We start from the raw sequence: 17,121 nt of genomic DNA, 5'->3' as shown, positions 1-17,121 counted from the left end.
ATACAATGTACCTTCAGTGTCCAGCTAAGGTACAATGGAAGAAACTAAAATTCTGCTCAATTTTCAGCCTTCTGAAAGCATCTACTAAGCCTGAGAGGTGTATGACCTCCCAGCAGTGCTTCCCAAACACCCTGGTCCCAAACTAGGGGAAGCAGGCTGTAATTTGTTTCTCAACATGATGTCTTTTCATACCTCACCCTTTTTCTCAGATAATTTGTCAAGAGTTCACTGATTAGTTACAGGGAATACAAGAAGACAGAAAAAGAATGTTTGGCCAAGCATATAATGAGTCATGAGTTTAATTTAGTTCCACCAGAATCTCAATGTGACCTTGAAACCTTCTAACACAATAAATCAGGCCAGAGGGTATCAGCTTAAGGTATCTGGCAGAGCTCCCTCGGGTCTGCTTCGGAGGGCACCCCGCCTTGGAGAAGCCCATAAAGAGCCGTCTCGGCGTGTAGTCCGCTCTCTAAGAAGGCCACCCGTGGGGCTCTGTTCCCGCAGAGGAAAAGTGACGACGATCACTCAACTCGCGTCTCGTTTGAAGGCACCGGAGCACGGCCCCACCGCCCGGCTGCGGGTCCCGCGGCGCCCAGCTGCTTCTGCAGGCGGGCGGGCTTGGAGCCCCGTGTCCAGTGTCTCCCCTCTCCGCGGCCCCCCGTGGCGGAGCGGCCCCACCCCGGCCGTGTTAGTCACGCTGCTGTGCCGGGCGGCGGGCGCGGGGCGCGGGCGCGGAGGGGGCCGGGGCGGAGGCGGACCTGCTCACTCCGCCTCCCGCCGCCGGTCGCTGCCGGCGGGGCTGCGAGGCGGGAGCATCCGCCGGCCTCGAGGCCTCGCTGCGCTCCCCGCCGGGACAGGAGGCGGTGGCAGGTGCCCCACCCCGCAGCTCGGCCGTAGCAGATCCCTCCCTCTCCGCTCCCGTCCATCAGTCGGGGGTCGAGGGCTGGCGGCGGCGGCGGCAGTACCCCGTCGGTCCCCTGCTTGCCCCCCCCCTCCCCCGAATCGAAGGGGACACCTAAAAGCTGCGGGAGAAGATTATGGCAACGTGAGGGAGCTGCGGAGCCGCCTGGCCGGACCGCCCCGTACGCCGGCAGAGAGGAGTGCGGAGCCACGCGGTTGCGGAGCCCGAGCGCTGTTCGCGGCGGTCTCCGAGCGGAGTGGAGCGCTCCAGCCTCCGGCCCTGCGGAGCGCACGCCTCCAGCCCTGCCCCAGGTTTGTGAGCTCTGCTGTCCGAGACGAGGCCTCGGGGAAGGCACGGTCCCGCTGCCGCAGCTACGCCCGAGGCCGCGGCACAGACAGCCCAGCGCGGGGACTCGACGTCTCCCGGGTGTTCCGTCTATCCCGTTTCGCCGGTCGATGTCCCGCCGCCCCCTCGGGGCAGCCGGCACCTGGCCGGGGCAGGGGAGCAGCGCCGAGCCGAGCTCCCCTCCCGGCCCCGAGCGGAGCGGCGGGCGCTCCCCGGGCCGGCGACCCAAGGGCGGCTGTTCTGTCGGGGCTGCCAGAGCCGGGCGCCTGCGGCCGCCGCGCAGCTGGAGACCCGCCCACCCAGCGCTGCCTCCCGACGGCAGCGGGCGGACGCCTGCAGGGATAGAGCCCCGGGAAGGGAGCGGAGCGAGTCGGCGTGCGGGGGATGGATGGATGGGTGGATGGAGGGGAGCGCGGCCGTCGGGGCTGAGCTGTCCCCGCCGCTGCAGCCCCGCGCCTTGCAGCTTCTGCTTGCTGCCCTCGGCGCTGCCGCCTTTTGATTTTGCGGGTTTTAAAACGTGGCGAAGTTAGACACTGCCTCTTACAAAGCCGGGCTCTTTGGAGGGCGAGGCGTTAAACAGAGCCCCGTCTCCTTTATTTCACTGAGTAATTCACATAAGATATGGATCACTTTAATTGTTTTTACAATGCAGAAAATACACCGATAATTAACAGGCTAATACTAACTGGATTATTTAAATCCGAGAATATTTTTAGGATATGGCCCTTTGGGAAATAGCGGGAGCGTGCTAATAGTGAAAAGTATGTGTTTATATTTGGAGTAACAACAATACAGAAAGAGAATTAAGAACGATGTCAAAACTCTCCATCCCATTTCTGTTATTAACTCCTCCATCTCACATTACTGTGCAGCATTTTTGAGAACAAGCAGTTTTATGTTTTCCAAGTTCTATAATGTTCTTCCTTTTGAAGACCTGGCAATTAAAATGAGTGGATTTCTGACCCTTTCTATTCCAACTAAGCAAACTAGCTAACAGATAAGGTGCTGCAAAAAAGGATAATTCTACGCCATTTATAATTACTGTTTGCTTAAGCAATCCCTGAAAGGCTGAAATACTTAAAACATTCACGTTTCTGCTAGTCCCAGTGATGTGCTACTGTTATTCTCAATCCATGCATGATGTCCTGGGACTAAATTGTGAGGTTTTAATGTTAGACAGGTTCTTAAAAGAATGTTTGGCTTCAGAAATGCCCTATGTGATTTGAATATGTCGAAAGGGAAAAATTACTTAAACTCCTTCTGAAATTGAAACATTATTCTCAAATTGCAAAATAAATGGAAAGTTACACTTTGTAATTGAGTAGGGTGTGTGCTTTAAAGAATGTTTTTTAAAAACATTTTCAGAGGCAATTTGCATTGTTTGCATTGAATGAACTTACTGAGTACAGATTAGTGGCACAGGTTTAGTTAGTTAAGGAAGATGTCCATTGTGGTTGCAGTTTGGGACTACAGAGAATTCTTGATCAGTGAAGGCAATGAAGCTGCTGATAAAGTCAGATCATACTCCCTTTGCTACAGTATCCTAGGTCTCAACAGTCTTAATAGGAAGATCTTCATTTTAAGGGCTTCTTAACTTGGTTTCTTTAAGTTTGGTTTGGTTTCTTTAAATTATCCACCACTATACTTATACATATAAAAAATATTTTTTGCCTTATTTATGAGTTTGAGCATATTTATATACAGTTCTATTATTTACATGAGATCTGAAGAGGTCAAATTTGTTTACAAAACAGACTGCTCATTTCCCCAAAAGTGACTCTTCTTGGGTTTTTTAAACTTCTGTAAAACTAATAGTGAATCCATATCTTTTAAAATCACACCCAAATATTTCCAACTTTGTAAGTTATGGACAAATGCACTCTGGGAAGATAAGACTTCTGTAATAAATGCTCATAAATGTTGGAGCATCAAAATAGTAGAATCTTAAGTTGACTGTATTAAAAAAAAATACTTTAGTTAGTTAGTTCTGTAAAATAATTCACTTGTTAAAACCCAGAAAAAAAAAAAAGAATGGCACATACAGCAAGTACAATACTAGCTCTGCACCAGACAGAGAATACATTAAGCTTTGCTCCACATGCAGGATTTTGACATTAAAGGTCTACAGGAATGAAGATGGCAAGTCATTCCTCCATTCTACACTCAGCTATCAAGGCAGCAGAAGGGTTAACTCCAGAAAAATTAATTATACACAGTACCAGAACAATAATGGCTGGGAGAGGGGCAAAGGGGAGAGCTGAATAGGGATAGAAGCCTACTAGATGTGGTGGGGAAAACTCCCACTGGCTGCAGCAGGGCCAGTGGCTCACCCTGAACAGGGATTTTCACAGTGCAGGACCTGTTCTCCAGGGACACCAAATGTTAACCTTAGGATGAAGCAAACATGATACAACTGGCACCAAAAATACGTCTGAAAGTGATGCTCTGCAAGAACATATACCAGACTAGTTTCTTGGGAAAGAGAACTTTTAAGAATTTAAATTGCTTACTTGCCAGATTGCTTTGAAATGAAATAAGGACATTTTTAGAAGGAATATTCCGTTTTCAGCTTTTATGAATAGGAATGTAGCCCCTTTTCCAAAAATTAAATTATCTAAAGGCAAAGCTGTTTCCATGAAAGAAATATTCATGATACAGACATATTATTTTTTTCTTCTGGCAGTTTAGGATTTCTGTGTGCTGGATGAAATAATTGAGTTTCTTACAAGATTTTTCTTTAATTTTTTTTTTTTTTTTTCCTCAACAGCTCAACATTCTCTTCTTGGATGCTCTTGCTTTTCCTTTCGGTAAAGATGGAAAGAAAGTGGATATTGGAGGATTTTAATTCTATCTTTTTTGGTGTGCTCTGTCTCCTTTCCATAGATGGAGGTAAACTAGAACAAGTAAAATGTAAGTCAAACAAAGCTGTCACATTCACCTAAACTGGACATTTTCTTTGTATTTTCAGATGTGGTTCAGAAAAGAATATCCTAAACCTTCTAACATTCTTCCTCCTTCTAATCCTCTATTTATTAGAATCAGGTCACACCCACATACAGGGTACATTTTCCTAAAGCTGTACAGGTTATAATGCATCACAAAGAACATAACACATTAGTTGCAGAATCTATTTTGTTTCAAATATCCTGAGTCAAGAGCATGCTTAGTTCTATTTAGTAACCTCTATAAACATCTGACAGATCATCTGGATCTGACCCATGTGTAAGACTGTTGTGCTGAGGTTCTCAGCTAGTGTAAAGCTTGTAAAAACAACCTCATATGAGCTGGATTAGATTCTCAACATCCTTTCAAAAAGTTAGGAGTCTCTTTCTTAAAAAACTGTGAAAAACTTGGTGAGAAGAATTGAAAAGAATACAAACAAAATAAAGGAGCATTTCTGCAAAGCCTGTCATCTGTGGGAGATGTTAACACGTTTCAACAATCACAGTAAGGAGGAATAGCTACCCAGATAGGTCTAGGAGTTATTGACTGCTTCAGCCTCATTACTGATCCCTCCCTACCTGCATAGATTGGGTTTTTGGCTTCCTTCTTACAAAAGACATTATTTGCCCTTGAGAAATCATTAAAATTTTTAACTTCAGTCTCAGCAGCTTCTGCTTCCAAGGAAGTAGATGTGGGGGAAAACGAAAGAGACTGAGTTCCAGAAAAGCCTTCTGCCCCATTGAACACACACAGGAAAACCATGTGCAGGAACCTGCACATGAAAGAACAGTGTGAGAAATTACCAAATTCCAGTTGTCTGCTTTTTCATATGTGTTTGATTTGTCATGCTTCTATGTGAAGGGAAAGTAGATCACAGCTTCTACTAACAGTCCCTAGCTCTGGCTACTTTCTTCTAGCTCAGTAAATGTGAAGACTGTGCCTGACTTGGATCATCACATGGAAGATGAGTATTTTGTTAAGATATCCTGAAGTATAATCTGTACTGTGGGTAATGAATTTAACTGAATTTGGATATCATTAAGGTGACAGAATGGAATTCTCACATGAAAACATGTAGGAAACACCCTTTTATTGTAGAGATTTGAAGTTTCAATATGAAACCATAATGTGACTGGAAGGGACAAAACAACAATGTCTGACAGGATTCAGACGTGGATTTCTGCAACTGCAAGATCAGAAGTGCTTAGTGAACAAAAGATCTTAAAACAATTTGAAAGCTGATGCAAAAATTATTTCAATATCTCTCTGCAGTACAACATGGGATTTTCCTGAATTGGACCAATTATTTTGATTTTGCAGTGAAGAGGTTTTGTTTCTTATTAGCCTGTCTGAGTGATCAGGCACTTAAATTTTCTTACTCAAACAGGTGAAAGGATAAACTCACCTTCATACATCATTTCAGGAGTTGCAATTTTGGAAAAAATGAGAGGCCATGTCATTTATTTTGGTTTGGGAGGTTAGAAAAAACAGCATGTGGAATTAAGGATCTTTCTGTTGTGTGTGTTGTATAATTCTCTAGAAAAAGAAAAAGTAGTTTACAGAAAACTCTGTACATCTAAATATACTTTATAAACATGGAATGGAAGTTTTCATTCATAGCTCTTTCAATTTTTTACTGTTTTACAGATTCAGATACATACTGTGTGTTTCAAGATAAGAAATACCATGTAGGAGAAAGATGGCATCCTTATCTAGAACCCTATGGCCTTGTTTACTGCGTTAATTGTCTTTGTTCAGAGGTAGGACTGCCAATTTATTGAAGCTACAACTCCTACTTGCTTCATTGACTAGAATCCTTCCTGATGTAACTACCATTTGATAAAACCCAAACCTGTTTTCACTAGTGGGTCCTGGTCATGCTGCAGAATATAGGCAGGTGATCCTGGTGAAAGGAAAATATTAAAAGACCAATACTGGCAAAAAATACTTTCATAGCATAGCCAAAAATGACTCCTTAATTAGCCAGAAGCTTTGTGGATACTGGGCATTGCATCTCAACTGATCAGGCCCCACATCTAAGTACAATCTTTGCAGTTGCACCAATATGGTTAATTATGCTGACTTTTGTACTTTGATCTATGTACAGTTCCAACACCTTCCATTCAAAGCATCTGCTGCCTTAAAGTGCTGAAGAAACAGGCTTAGATATCACTGTTAGTAAAAGTCAAAGAAGAATGAGATGATGAAACACGAGAAAAGTTTATGGGGAGCAGAGAGAATTGGATAGAACATGAAGGAGCTCCCATCAGTTGATGGCTGATGCAAAAGCACAGCAGTCAGAGATCCCCATGGTATGTCATATATAGCTGGGAGGAGGCACAAAAATGAAGGCAGTTCATGTCCGTTAGAGTACTTTAAAATAAACAGTGAGGGATCTTAATCACTAACACATGAGACACTCCAGATGCTGAGTTCTGCCTGCTATATTTAATGCAGAGTAAAGTATTCCTTGCTATTTTCTCTCCCTGCAAGTGTAAAATACTAGGTCCCTATGCAGCATTTGCTCTGAGGGAAGCTGCTACTGCAATTCAGTGTACAAACATTAGTCCCACAAGTTTGCTACAGAATGCAGCTGTAAGAGAAAAAATAATGTAGTAGGAAGGGAAGGAAAAGTCTTTGTTTAGAGCAAAAAGGAGTTTCTCCTCAACTTTTGTTGATGTATGTGCAAAGTTGAAAACTCCCTCAATAGTTTGTGTCGAGTAAAACACTCATTAAATCACTGGAAGAATGTATCTTGGGAGGAGGGGAAAAAATTAACTGGAAATCCTAGAGGTCTGGATACAAATAAATGCTCAATGATTTTTAGAGAGATGCTAGACAGTTTGGAGGGATAGGAAAGTGCCTGGTCAGCTCCTCTAGACAACAACATTGCTGGAACCCAGGCATACCCACACACTATGAACCTCCAAAAAGCAGTATCTGTTTAATTTTTAACTTGGGTGTAGAAGACAGTGATAGTTCAGGGCAGCAGATTTAGTAAAGAAGGAAATACTACCATACTGCTTATGGTAGTTCCCAGTACATGCAGCTCAGAAGTGGATTGGACTGTAAACCCTTATTTGTTGTGTTTTACCTTTGTTGTACCATAAGGGTGCAAAATGTAACTTGGGATAACTTCAGCACTGAGGATGCTGAGGGATCTCTTGAATGTCGTCTTGTCATCTAGAAGGAAGATTACAAATAACAACTGGGGCATCCACCCTCTCCTTTGAGCTTTGTCCTGGCCAAAATCATGTCCTCAGAGCACTGATCTACCATAAAAGCTCCTGAAGCATCATCAGTTTCATGAAGTTTCCTTCAGGAAACCCTCAACCATTTATAATTTTAACAAAATAAAGGCTTTAGAAAACATATCATGGCATAGCACAAGCACAGACCATAAACCAAATATGACAACATAAAAGATTAAGTAAAGTGTGCTACAGATAGCAAGTAAGAGAGATCTAAGTGTAAAGCACGTATGATTCCCTGGCAGGTAGGCAGAGGATCTGTAGAGTCTGATGCAGCAGCTGAGTCCCTCACACTGCAGAGAAAAGCAAAAAAAATCCTCAGGGGTCTCTGTGTCCAGTGTATCAAAATGTCTTTGCTGGCTACAGATACTGTGATCCACATGATGTCTGCACAAAAGTCACATCAACCAGGCAGCAGACAGAGATCTCTGTCTCTAAACAGTCTTTCTGTCCATCCCCCCACACACACGCTTCTGATGTTTAAGAAAAAGGTGAGGCAAATCAACTAAACAGAGGCCAAGTTATTCAGCCTGGCATTTAAAAAAAAAAAAAAAAAAAAAAAAAAAAAAAGGAAAAAAAAAGCAGTTCTCCTGGTTTTGTGTATATTTAGCATTGTGCTTTTACAACTTATAAGTTACATACTTAAACCAGAATAAAACTAAACATAATTCAGTATTCTCACCCTGTTCCCCCTCCTTTTTACAACCCATCCTCCACCTCCAGTCCATAGTGGAGCCTGTTGACTGTTACTGTCAAGTAAAACTTAGCACTTGCAATTTGTCAGATCATTATTGGACTCCCTAAAATAAAGCAGTTAGTTGTTTTTGCTTGTGTTTGTAGTCATATCTGTGGACCTCAGGCTAAATGGGCAACACTCCGTTGATGCAGAATGTACCTGATGCAGAAATGTGACCTTGGCCCTGAATTAGAGAGACTGACCAGCTGTTGAGTCCTGCTGTGGTCAGTGGGGCTGTTCTCCCAGATACCACTGTGAATGTAGGCATAAGATCAGTCTCACTGATCAGTTAAAATATCTCTGTCCTGCAGCACACAGTGGAGTCTGGCTGGCACTGTGGAGCAGCAAAGCTGGCCTGCAGAATTTTATCACAGCTGATGGTGCACAGAAAATAAACATTCACCTTAGGAGATTCTGCAGGACTTAAAATGAAAAAGAGTGAGGTCATGGAGCAGGACCAGTCAGCAACATGAAGCCAGATGTGCAGGCAGTGACATCCTTCCTTTTACAGCAGTGCTTCACAGGCTCCCATGTCTGCTGGGGAAGCAGCTGTGCAGACCAGGGATAGTCCCTATTCTGTGAAGATCCTACAGTCTAAAATTTGCTCCTCTTCTACAAAATCAGTATATTTCATTTCAGTTCTTATTGGGAACAGATGGTGATGATAATTTTTAGTATCTCTTTCCAAAGCAGATGCACAACTGTAGTTTGTGGCTAGCAATGATCTAACTGTAGGATTCCAGCCTGTGGTCTGCAATATTTGTGAATTGTTTTGAAAGAGATGACTAGAAAGGCCTATACATCTCCTGTCTAGGGGAGTCTGCACATCCACTGAAAACATTTCAGTGGTTCAGAAGGCATATGAAAATAAAGTAGGTTTGGTCCTGACACCACCTAAAACTGCAGTCATAACTTAATGTTCATGCTGAAAGATGTTTCTTGTTATAACCATGAGCAACTCAGAGGTAAATTAAGAGGATGAATTATAGATGGGAAGTGGGGATTTGAAATGGATGGTCTTTCCTGGTTACAGACACCAGAGAATGAAAATACCCTGTGTTCTAGTTATACATCAAACTTAGATGTGGTCAAATAGAATATTATGTTAGTGACATGAATAATGAACCCTATTCCCAAGACTTAAGTCATACTTCTTAGAAAAACAGCTACTTACCGTCTGGGTTTTTTGTCTACTGGGAAAGCAATAAAATGAAAACAAAAGACTCTCCACAGTTTTTAGGAACAATTGCAGATGCTATTGTTTCTTGTGGTCTTGAACTAACCCTCAGTAGGGGATATCTCAGAGACCTGCCATTTGTCCATGTCTTAGTTTTGGAAATGCAATTCCTAAGCATAATCTGCTCAAAAGGAAAATACAAATGGAAAGAAAAAGAGAAATGGAGATTGTTGCTATCCATTTTTAGACACTTCCTCTGATTTTAAAATTTCTAAGGATTTCTGACCTCCAGCATAAATTCAAAGGTAGTGGAAGTATCTGGGCATATTTTGGTGTGAATGAAACCAGAATGTTGTAAAAAGGCATTAAAAAAAAAAAAAAGTTTGGATGTAGAGTAGAGAACACAGAAATTTGTAAGATAGCACATTTCATTAAAATACTATGTACTATGTTCCACCTGCAGAATGGAAATGTTTTGTGCAGCAGAATAAGATGCCCAAGTCTACACTGTGCTTCCCCTGTACATGTACCACAGCTGTGCTGCCCACGATGCCCAGGTAATTCCTATTAGTGACAAATAGTCCTTTCTGAAATAGGTATTTTAATATGCTCAGTAATGACAAAATTAAATATATATTGTGGAAAACTTCTGTGAAGTAAACATTCTCCTGTCCCATTTAGGTCATGAGAGGCTTGTCCTGCAGTAAGTTATGGTATTTCCCATGGTATTTTCTGTTTAGGAAATCAGAAGTACAGGTTTGTGAAAGGATCAGGTAAGCTACCAAGTCAAATCACCTACCATCCAGGCAGAAAGTAGCAGTTTGTTTCATTGACTGTCCATTTCAGGCTCCTTATTTCTAAACTCTATCACAATAAAACATCCCACAAACTTCCTAGGTTTCTGGTTTTGGTGCTTTTCCTAAGAGCAGGCCAAAATACATGGTTATTTGCAATGGCTATCTGCTAACAAGCAATTCAAAACTGCTTTGGCAAACATGCATTTGTATGGTGTCACTGTACAACCAGTCTGGTTCACCTTTTACTTCTCAGGTTCCAGGCATAGCTTCATAATTACTAGAGACTGTTGTAAATCATAGAAGCAGTGCTGTGCAAGTTTATGACTATATAAATCTGTTGGATACTGTATAGTAAATTCTCCAGACTGTACATTTATTATATGTTCATTATTAAGAGCCACTGTATGAAAGAGACTAAGCAGGATCTTTCACGAGCTTGTTCCAGCATTCTCGACATGGCCTAATGGCTGGTAGATTTGACTGGAGCTTTTCCCTGAACATCTTATTGGTGTTAGTCTTAGTGGCACCCCACATTTCCATTTATAAAAGAGTATTCATGCAGCATCATGGAAAGGGGTTTTATTTGATTTTCTCCAGGGAGGTTAATTGTCTGAGGAAAACAGCTGTTCCCTGAGCAAAACCTGTCAAGCAGGATGTAGTAAGTGCACAATGGCAGAGTACACAAGAAGGTTGCTATTCAGGTGGGATGGATGTTTTCACTGCACTTACTGGATAATAAATGGTATCCACATGTCAATTTTGGGTTGGATTCATCTTCCCTGACAATTATATACACTCTGTATCAGATATATATATCAGTATCTGATCTAAGTATCTAGAATCCTTTTTTTGACCAGTGACAAGGAATCATTTTTGAGCTTATAACTCATCTGATGCTTTTGTGAGATTGAGGCTGTTCAACTTTGAATGCAGCTCTTTGGAGTTGGAATGTCCAGCTGATGATTGGTATTTTCTCTATAATGGTCTACTAGTAAGAAAGAAAATTTCTAAGGTAAAATGATTTCCTTGGCCAACTAGAATTTAGTAAAATTGTAAAGTGCTGGGAACACAAACCCTTCTTTTGTTTCCAAATCAAAAGGATGACTGGTGTGCTGGTGTACCCAAAAATCTCTTTGGTTTTTCCAGCTAATCTAAGCTTCAGTTGGGAACACAATCATCTAGATACCCATTACAGCTGTTGGAAATGTGAGGGTGATGCATCCTGTCACACAGAATGAGAAGATTGTTTCTGCTGGAGATGCCTGTCACTCTCCACTGATTATTTAAGGAGCACAGGAAAACTGGATACTTACTTTTTTGATAGTCTAAATTAAATCACAGAAGTTCTATTCAATAATTGGCATTTGCAATCAGAAACTTTTTCTTTTTTTTTTTTTTTTGTATCTCCATATCTTACTTACAATAGAAGCAGAAATACTTCTAGATTGATTGGTTTTGCTTGAAGTGCTCCTTGGCAATGAACTGTTTTGGCTTTTTTCTGTTCATGAGCTTGTAAATGTCATGATAACTATGAAGATTTTAAAACATTCTATGGTGATCTAGTAAGGAAGAGTAATGCCCCATGTAAAGTCTCATACCCATTTTATCAAGTTTCTTTCTATTCATAGTCTTCAGCTGGAATTTTTTACTCTATGTTTAAACAGATAAATATGGAAAATCAGCGGGATGAGCCTTTCCTGAATTGTCATCTGTTCTCTTCTCTTAGCTGCTCCTAAAGTCTGTTTGTAACCAATCTGCTATAAAAGATGGGTCATTACATTGCCAGTTGTGCACTATCTCATTAATAATATGGGTCCCACTAAGGTCTGTTTTCCCCCTAATTGAATCAGTAACAATGTTAGGCAAAAGAGAACCAAGAGTCTCCTGTGATTTCAGGGGTTATTTACATTCTGCTTTCTGCAGTGGTTATGTGCATCATACTTGGTGCTCTGTCTTCAGTGGTAATTGTTCATGCCTGATCTGAATAGGTATCTTGAGTATTCTTGCAGGTCTTATGCCAACTTTCCAGTCCTATGTGCCTGGCATGAAATGTTTTTTGTGCAACATTTCATGATATGCAGAAAATTGACTTCTCTGGTTTTCCTGGTTATTTTTAAAGGGAACCTGTGAGAGCTGTGGCCATTTGCCATCCATGTGAATTTCTCTTGTAAATGCTCATTACATCTGTCACTTATGTTTCCCCTCCATTTCTCAAGCTGCATTACAGAAATTAGTGATTTCCTTCCTTCCACCTCAGGATGCTCCAGGCATCATCAAAGGAGAGGTGATTTGTAGTCAGGGAGAGACCATCACCATCCTTCTTAGATCTGGATCAGCTCTTGACCTAGAGTGGACTTCAGAGCTTCTGCCTCCTGTCATGAAAAAATAAACTTCATGTATGTGTTCTTCGAGCATTTAGCTGTGACTGTCTTTTATGGCATTCTATGGACAATGCCTTTAAAGCTGGAACATTTATTGTAGATTGTATAATTTCTACATTCAACAATTATGAATCAAAGTATTTAGAGTCTAGCTAAAGATAAAATATGCAAACCTAAGAAAAGCTTACATCAGACCAAAAATTTACAGTTGTAGGATTTAGAAACGGTTTCCACATTGCATTTGATGATTTGATTTTTCAGCAGATAAGGATGGAATGAATGTATGAAACAGCCCATTTGGCACCAATGTTTTCTAAGCTTGCTGCCCCAACTAAACATATTGCCTTCCAAGAACATTCATTATTAGTAATATGTTTAAGTTTAAGCTCCTTTAGTACTGTTGTTTTTCTTTATCAAATTCAAACCACTTTCCTGATGTACTTTTGTTCCTCTTTAGATACAGAAATGCCAGGTGGCACCTATGGACATAGCTGGTCTAAAAATGTACCAGATGAGGTATCTCACAACAGTGGGCTGAGAACATCACCTAAAAATAAGTGTGGCTCTGTCTGCATGATAGACTGCAGCATGACCCAGTAGTACCTGAATCTTTGAACTAACTATTTTAGATCCTGGAACAGCACAGGATTCACTGTGCTGAAGAAGCTGTTCTTACTTGCTGAAGAAGCAGGAAAAATGTGTCTGCCATGAGCTCAGTGCTGCCTTCTGTCAGTGCCTGAGCTAGGCTAGGTGACACCCTCCACTCTGAGTGTAGAGAAGGACTCAGCATTGGGAGGGGCAGGGCATGTACAGCACCTGTTGACCTGGCAGACATTTTATAAGTAAATACAGAATGTATGTGTAGTGTACTACATCTTGCACTGAGTTACAACCAAAATCTTCAACCCTGGATGTTAGAATGCTCTGGAGGAGTGATTTTTCTTCTTGTTGAAAAATGCACATACATGATACCATTTGGTGAAGAGGCTTTGGGTTCTACCCAGCTCGTGCACCAGAGCTCCCAGGCTTTCAGTTCTAGTCTTCTTACCCTTCCATTCCTGAACACTTTTGGGATGGAGGAAGGCATACTATGGCCAGCTCTTCCATTCTCTATGCAACTCTTAACTACCCTTCTCATATCAGCAAGTGAGAGTCCTAACTATGGGTAGTTGTCTGATAGTAAAAATAAATTATTTATTTGGAAGTAAATTTGGTTTAGACATATAATGATAGTAGGCATTTCAGGAAGATGTATAATTTTTTTTCCTATTGATGTGTGCTTGGATAATTTGATTTAGTTTGTGATTTGCCTTTGTCACTACCTTCACAAGGAATGTTTGCTGTCACAGCCAGCTTGAGGTTGTTGCTTGTTTCCATTCTGCTTTTTTTGGCCATAAATTTTTTTTAAAAAATCTATCTGTATATCAGCATCCAAAATGTCTTTGAAAAAATACAAATCATCCCACATGGATGACAAAACATCAGTTCTTTGGACTGACATGATAGGATAGGATAAGCTGCTCAGAATTTTTCCAAGATAACTTCCAAGACCTTCAAAGAGACTTCAGAGAGTATTTAGAATGCACCAAAAGCTTCATTTAATTTGTTTCTTTGCAGGAGAGTGATTGGTGGATTCACATACTATTTTAACTTGAGAGCAAGAATTAAACTAGAGCAACCTAGAAAGTGTTTTATGAGCTCTTCAGAGTTGCTGGGCAATTGATAGGTAATTTTTTATGCAACTATAAAAGAAAACACAGGAAATTAAGCTGCAGAAAATATATTAAAATAATATGAAGGGCTTGACTTTAGCCCTAGAAAGCTAAAATACAAGCAAAAGCCTTTTGAATGTTTAAACAGAAACTACACCTTTGCCTAGAATTTGAATGGAAGTTCATAGTGTCTAGATAAGGTGCTGCTAGTTCCTTCAAGCAATGAATTTCATACACTTTCTACCATCTGACCATATTAAAGACTAGATGTGGTGATTAATTCTGAATTACCCTGGAGTTTTTAGAGCTTCACTTGGTCCTTATTTTGATGTTAAGCATTTTGTGGCTTAATGTCATTGACACCTGCACCTCCAAGAAGCACATATGGATCTTATTTAGAGCTTGTATTTGCAGTTTCTGGATAGTGCACGACTTTTCCATCCATATTTATTGTCAGCCTTTGCCACTGCTTTAAAGACAACATCATTGCACAGCTTTGGTTGGTTGTTAAAGAAACTTTACACATCATTTTAATTTGTAATATTACAAATTTACAAAAAAGATTTCTAATAATTTGGGTTGTGATGCATGACTGAGAAAAAAGGCTAAATGCACATAGACTGAGGTTTGATCCACTAGCTACTGTAGTCAATCAACAGATTTCTATTAACATTGTTTTTGGATTCAATCTTCTATGAGAACAGATGCAGTTACAGACTATGATATAGTCCTTCTCTCTAGAAATACTAAGGAATATGGTAGAAGTATGAGAAGGAAGATGAAAGGGGAAGCTGCCTTTTTCCTTTGCCACAGAGAGCAGATGTTTGCTCCCTGTTCCAAATCTAGTTCAATGGACTTCATATCAGACCTTGAGGTGACACATTCATGTAGAATGAAAACAAAAGTAGAGGGAAGAAACTAGGCAAAAGAATTTTTAGTAGGAAAGAAATCCATTTGGTCTCATATGCTGTGATACCATTCCCCAAGAACCTCCAGCCACAAAGATTGCATAAAATAATCCTAGCTGACCCCTAAAAGCTCACCCTTCACTGAAAGAGTGTAACAGGTTTTCTCTGTCTGAAGTTCCTATATTTTCATGAGATGATCAATGAGGACTTAGTTCTGATTGCGAAGTAGGTCTAGAACATTTGTGTTTTACACTACTTGATGTGACAATGGTAAAAACTTTTTTACCACTGTAAGAAAAGTCTCAGCAGTTGGTGGTTTTGACCTTGAAATAGTCAATTTGCAATAGCAGTTTATTCCCCCATGTGCTGCTGGCTCTCTGGGCTTGTTATAGATATCCAGCCCTGAAGCTGTACTAGGAGCAAGTCTAGAATATGTAGAACTGAGTTAGAAGTGCTGAGAGGTTTCCTGCCTTTCTGAGGCAACAATATGCAAGAGGCATACTGAGGAAAGTTTGGTAGATAGGAAAATTTCTGGAAAAAATGGAGCATGTTTTATCCCAGGTCACTATGACACCTGTGTTCCACAATGTTCCTCACTACCTGTAAGATATTCCTTATCTACTCTCTTTTCTTTAGCACCTCTGCATTTGGCCCCTCTCATGAAGTAGTCCCAGCATAGCACCTCATACCCAAGTGGCCAAAATATGATCATGGAACATTTCCTGCCCTGAAGGTCTTTCTGGGATGTGAACCACCGTGGCAGAATGTGGAAATCCATGTTCCCACCTATCTGCTTCTTTGCACTGGCCTTTCTAGTACAAATGGGTTAGCAGACAAACATTAATTGGATCTCTGAGCACAAAGCAAACATACTGTTGTTACTGTACCTTAATTTGACTTGAACTGCAGGAAAATAGGCAAGAGCTCTGTGTTATATAAAGTACTGCTATTATGCATGAAATGCACTACATAAACACAGATTAATATGATGTATGTGATCTTTTTTCCATATACACATGAGAATCTTTTTTTGAAGAATATTTTAAAAATACAGTTTGGTTTGCACACATAGCATCAAGGTTAGTTCAATCAACAGAGTTTTTCCAGATTTATTCAACATAACTATGATCAAAATCTCAATGTCATTCTCCTAGAATTAATCTTTTGCAGTGGAGCATGAAGCCTATTTTGTGAGCCTTTACTCAAAACTCATCCCTGTATCTTTCTGTGTGTACATTACCCTACAGAATAGTTTGTTGCGAGGGAAAAGACCTGAACTCCATAAAAGAGGAGAATTGACTATATATTTTTAACAAAGAGACTTGGGAGTATGTGCAACTCCTACCTGGGCAAAGAGTTTTCCAAAAGCAGGCATTAGGTAATGAAAGTACTGCCCACTTGTGTTGGGCAGTGTGTGTCCCCAAGCTGATTCAGTTTTCAAGGACTTTCCAATAAGCAAAATAGGAAGAAGTTGATACTTTGATCCTTGGATACTTGAGTCCTGTTCCCCTCTGGCATTAGAAATGCTTGTGGTCTGCACATTTCCAAGAATATTTTTTTATTTCATAATTGCTCCTCATGTGTGGTTTCTGAATGGGTAACCTATAATTCTTAGGTGAATTTTAAGTTACAAGAAAAGTAATGCAGCCTTGCATGATGCTCTTACAGTTTGAGGTGTACAGAAAGTAGCATGTGCAATCACTGGTCAGCTGGTGTCCAACAGCTTCCTGCACGAGAATACAGCTCAGAGAGCTCTAGAGTCTCTGCTGCAACTAAACTGACACTTTCAGTTGAATGCATTAAGTAGCAGAACTGATTGGGAATACTAGGAAATGTGCAGAAGAGGTGTTGGTGCAAACAGTTGTCCTGGAGTTACAGCAGAATCCAATTGCTTCTCTAGTGAATGTAGTTCCAAAACAATCCTCAGACTCTTGGTCTGTACACGCTTATGCTCTGTGTTGATTCAGAAA

General features: G+C 40.9%; 1 protein-coding gene across 3 annotated transcripts in view; it reads left to right on the top strand.

Annotated features, from left to right (window-relative positions):
• The first annotated feature begins 786 nt into the window (after nucleotides 1-786).
• The window catches only part of CHRDL1 (chordin like 1), a 35,090-nt gene continuing 18,755 nt past the window's right edge, over nucleotides 787-17,121 (top strand). For 2 of the 3 annotated variants that reach the window (XM_079318695.1, XM_079318693.1), the window contains exons 1-4: nucleotides 1,080-1,212; nucleotides 4,014-4,156; nucleotides 5,837-5,949; nucleotides 9,817-9,910. In XM_079318695.1, the coding sequence (XP_079174821.1) occupies nucleotides 4,033-4,156; nucleotides 5,837-5,949; nucleotides 9,817-9,910 (331 nt within the window). In that variant the 5' untranslated portion in view covers nucleotides 1,080-1,212; nucleotides 4,014-4,032. Of the gene's footprint in view, nucleotides 1,213-4,013; nucleotides 4,157-5,836; nucleotides 5,950-9,816; nucleotides 9,911-17,121 lie in introns of all 3 variants that reach the window. The other variant, XM_079318694.1, reaches the window with a different exon arrangement.

This window comes from Erithacus rubecula (assembly GCF_903797595.1).
Source record: "Erithacus rubecula genome assembly, chromosome: 15".
Lineage (NCBI taxonomy): Eukaryota > Metazoa > Chordata > Aves > Passeriformes > Muscicapidae > Erithacus > Erithacus rubecula.
Note: the sequence above shows the minus strand (reverse complement) of the source record. Positions and strands in the feature narration are given on the sequence as shown.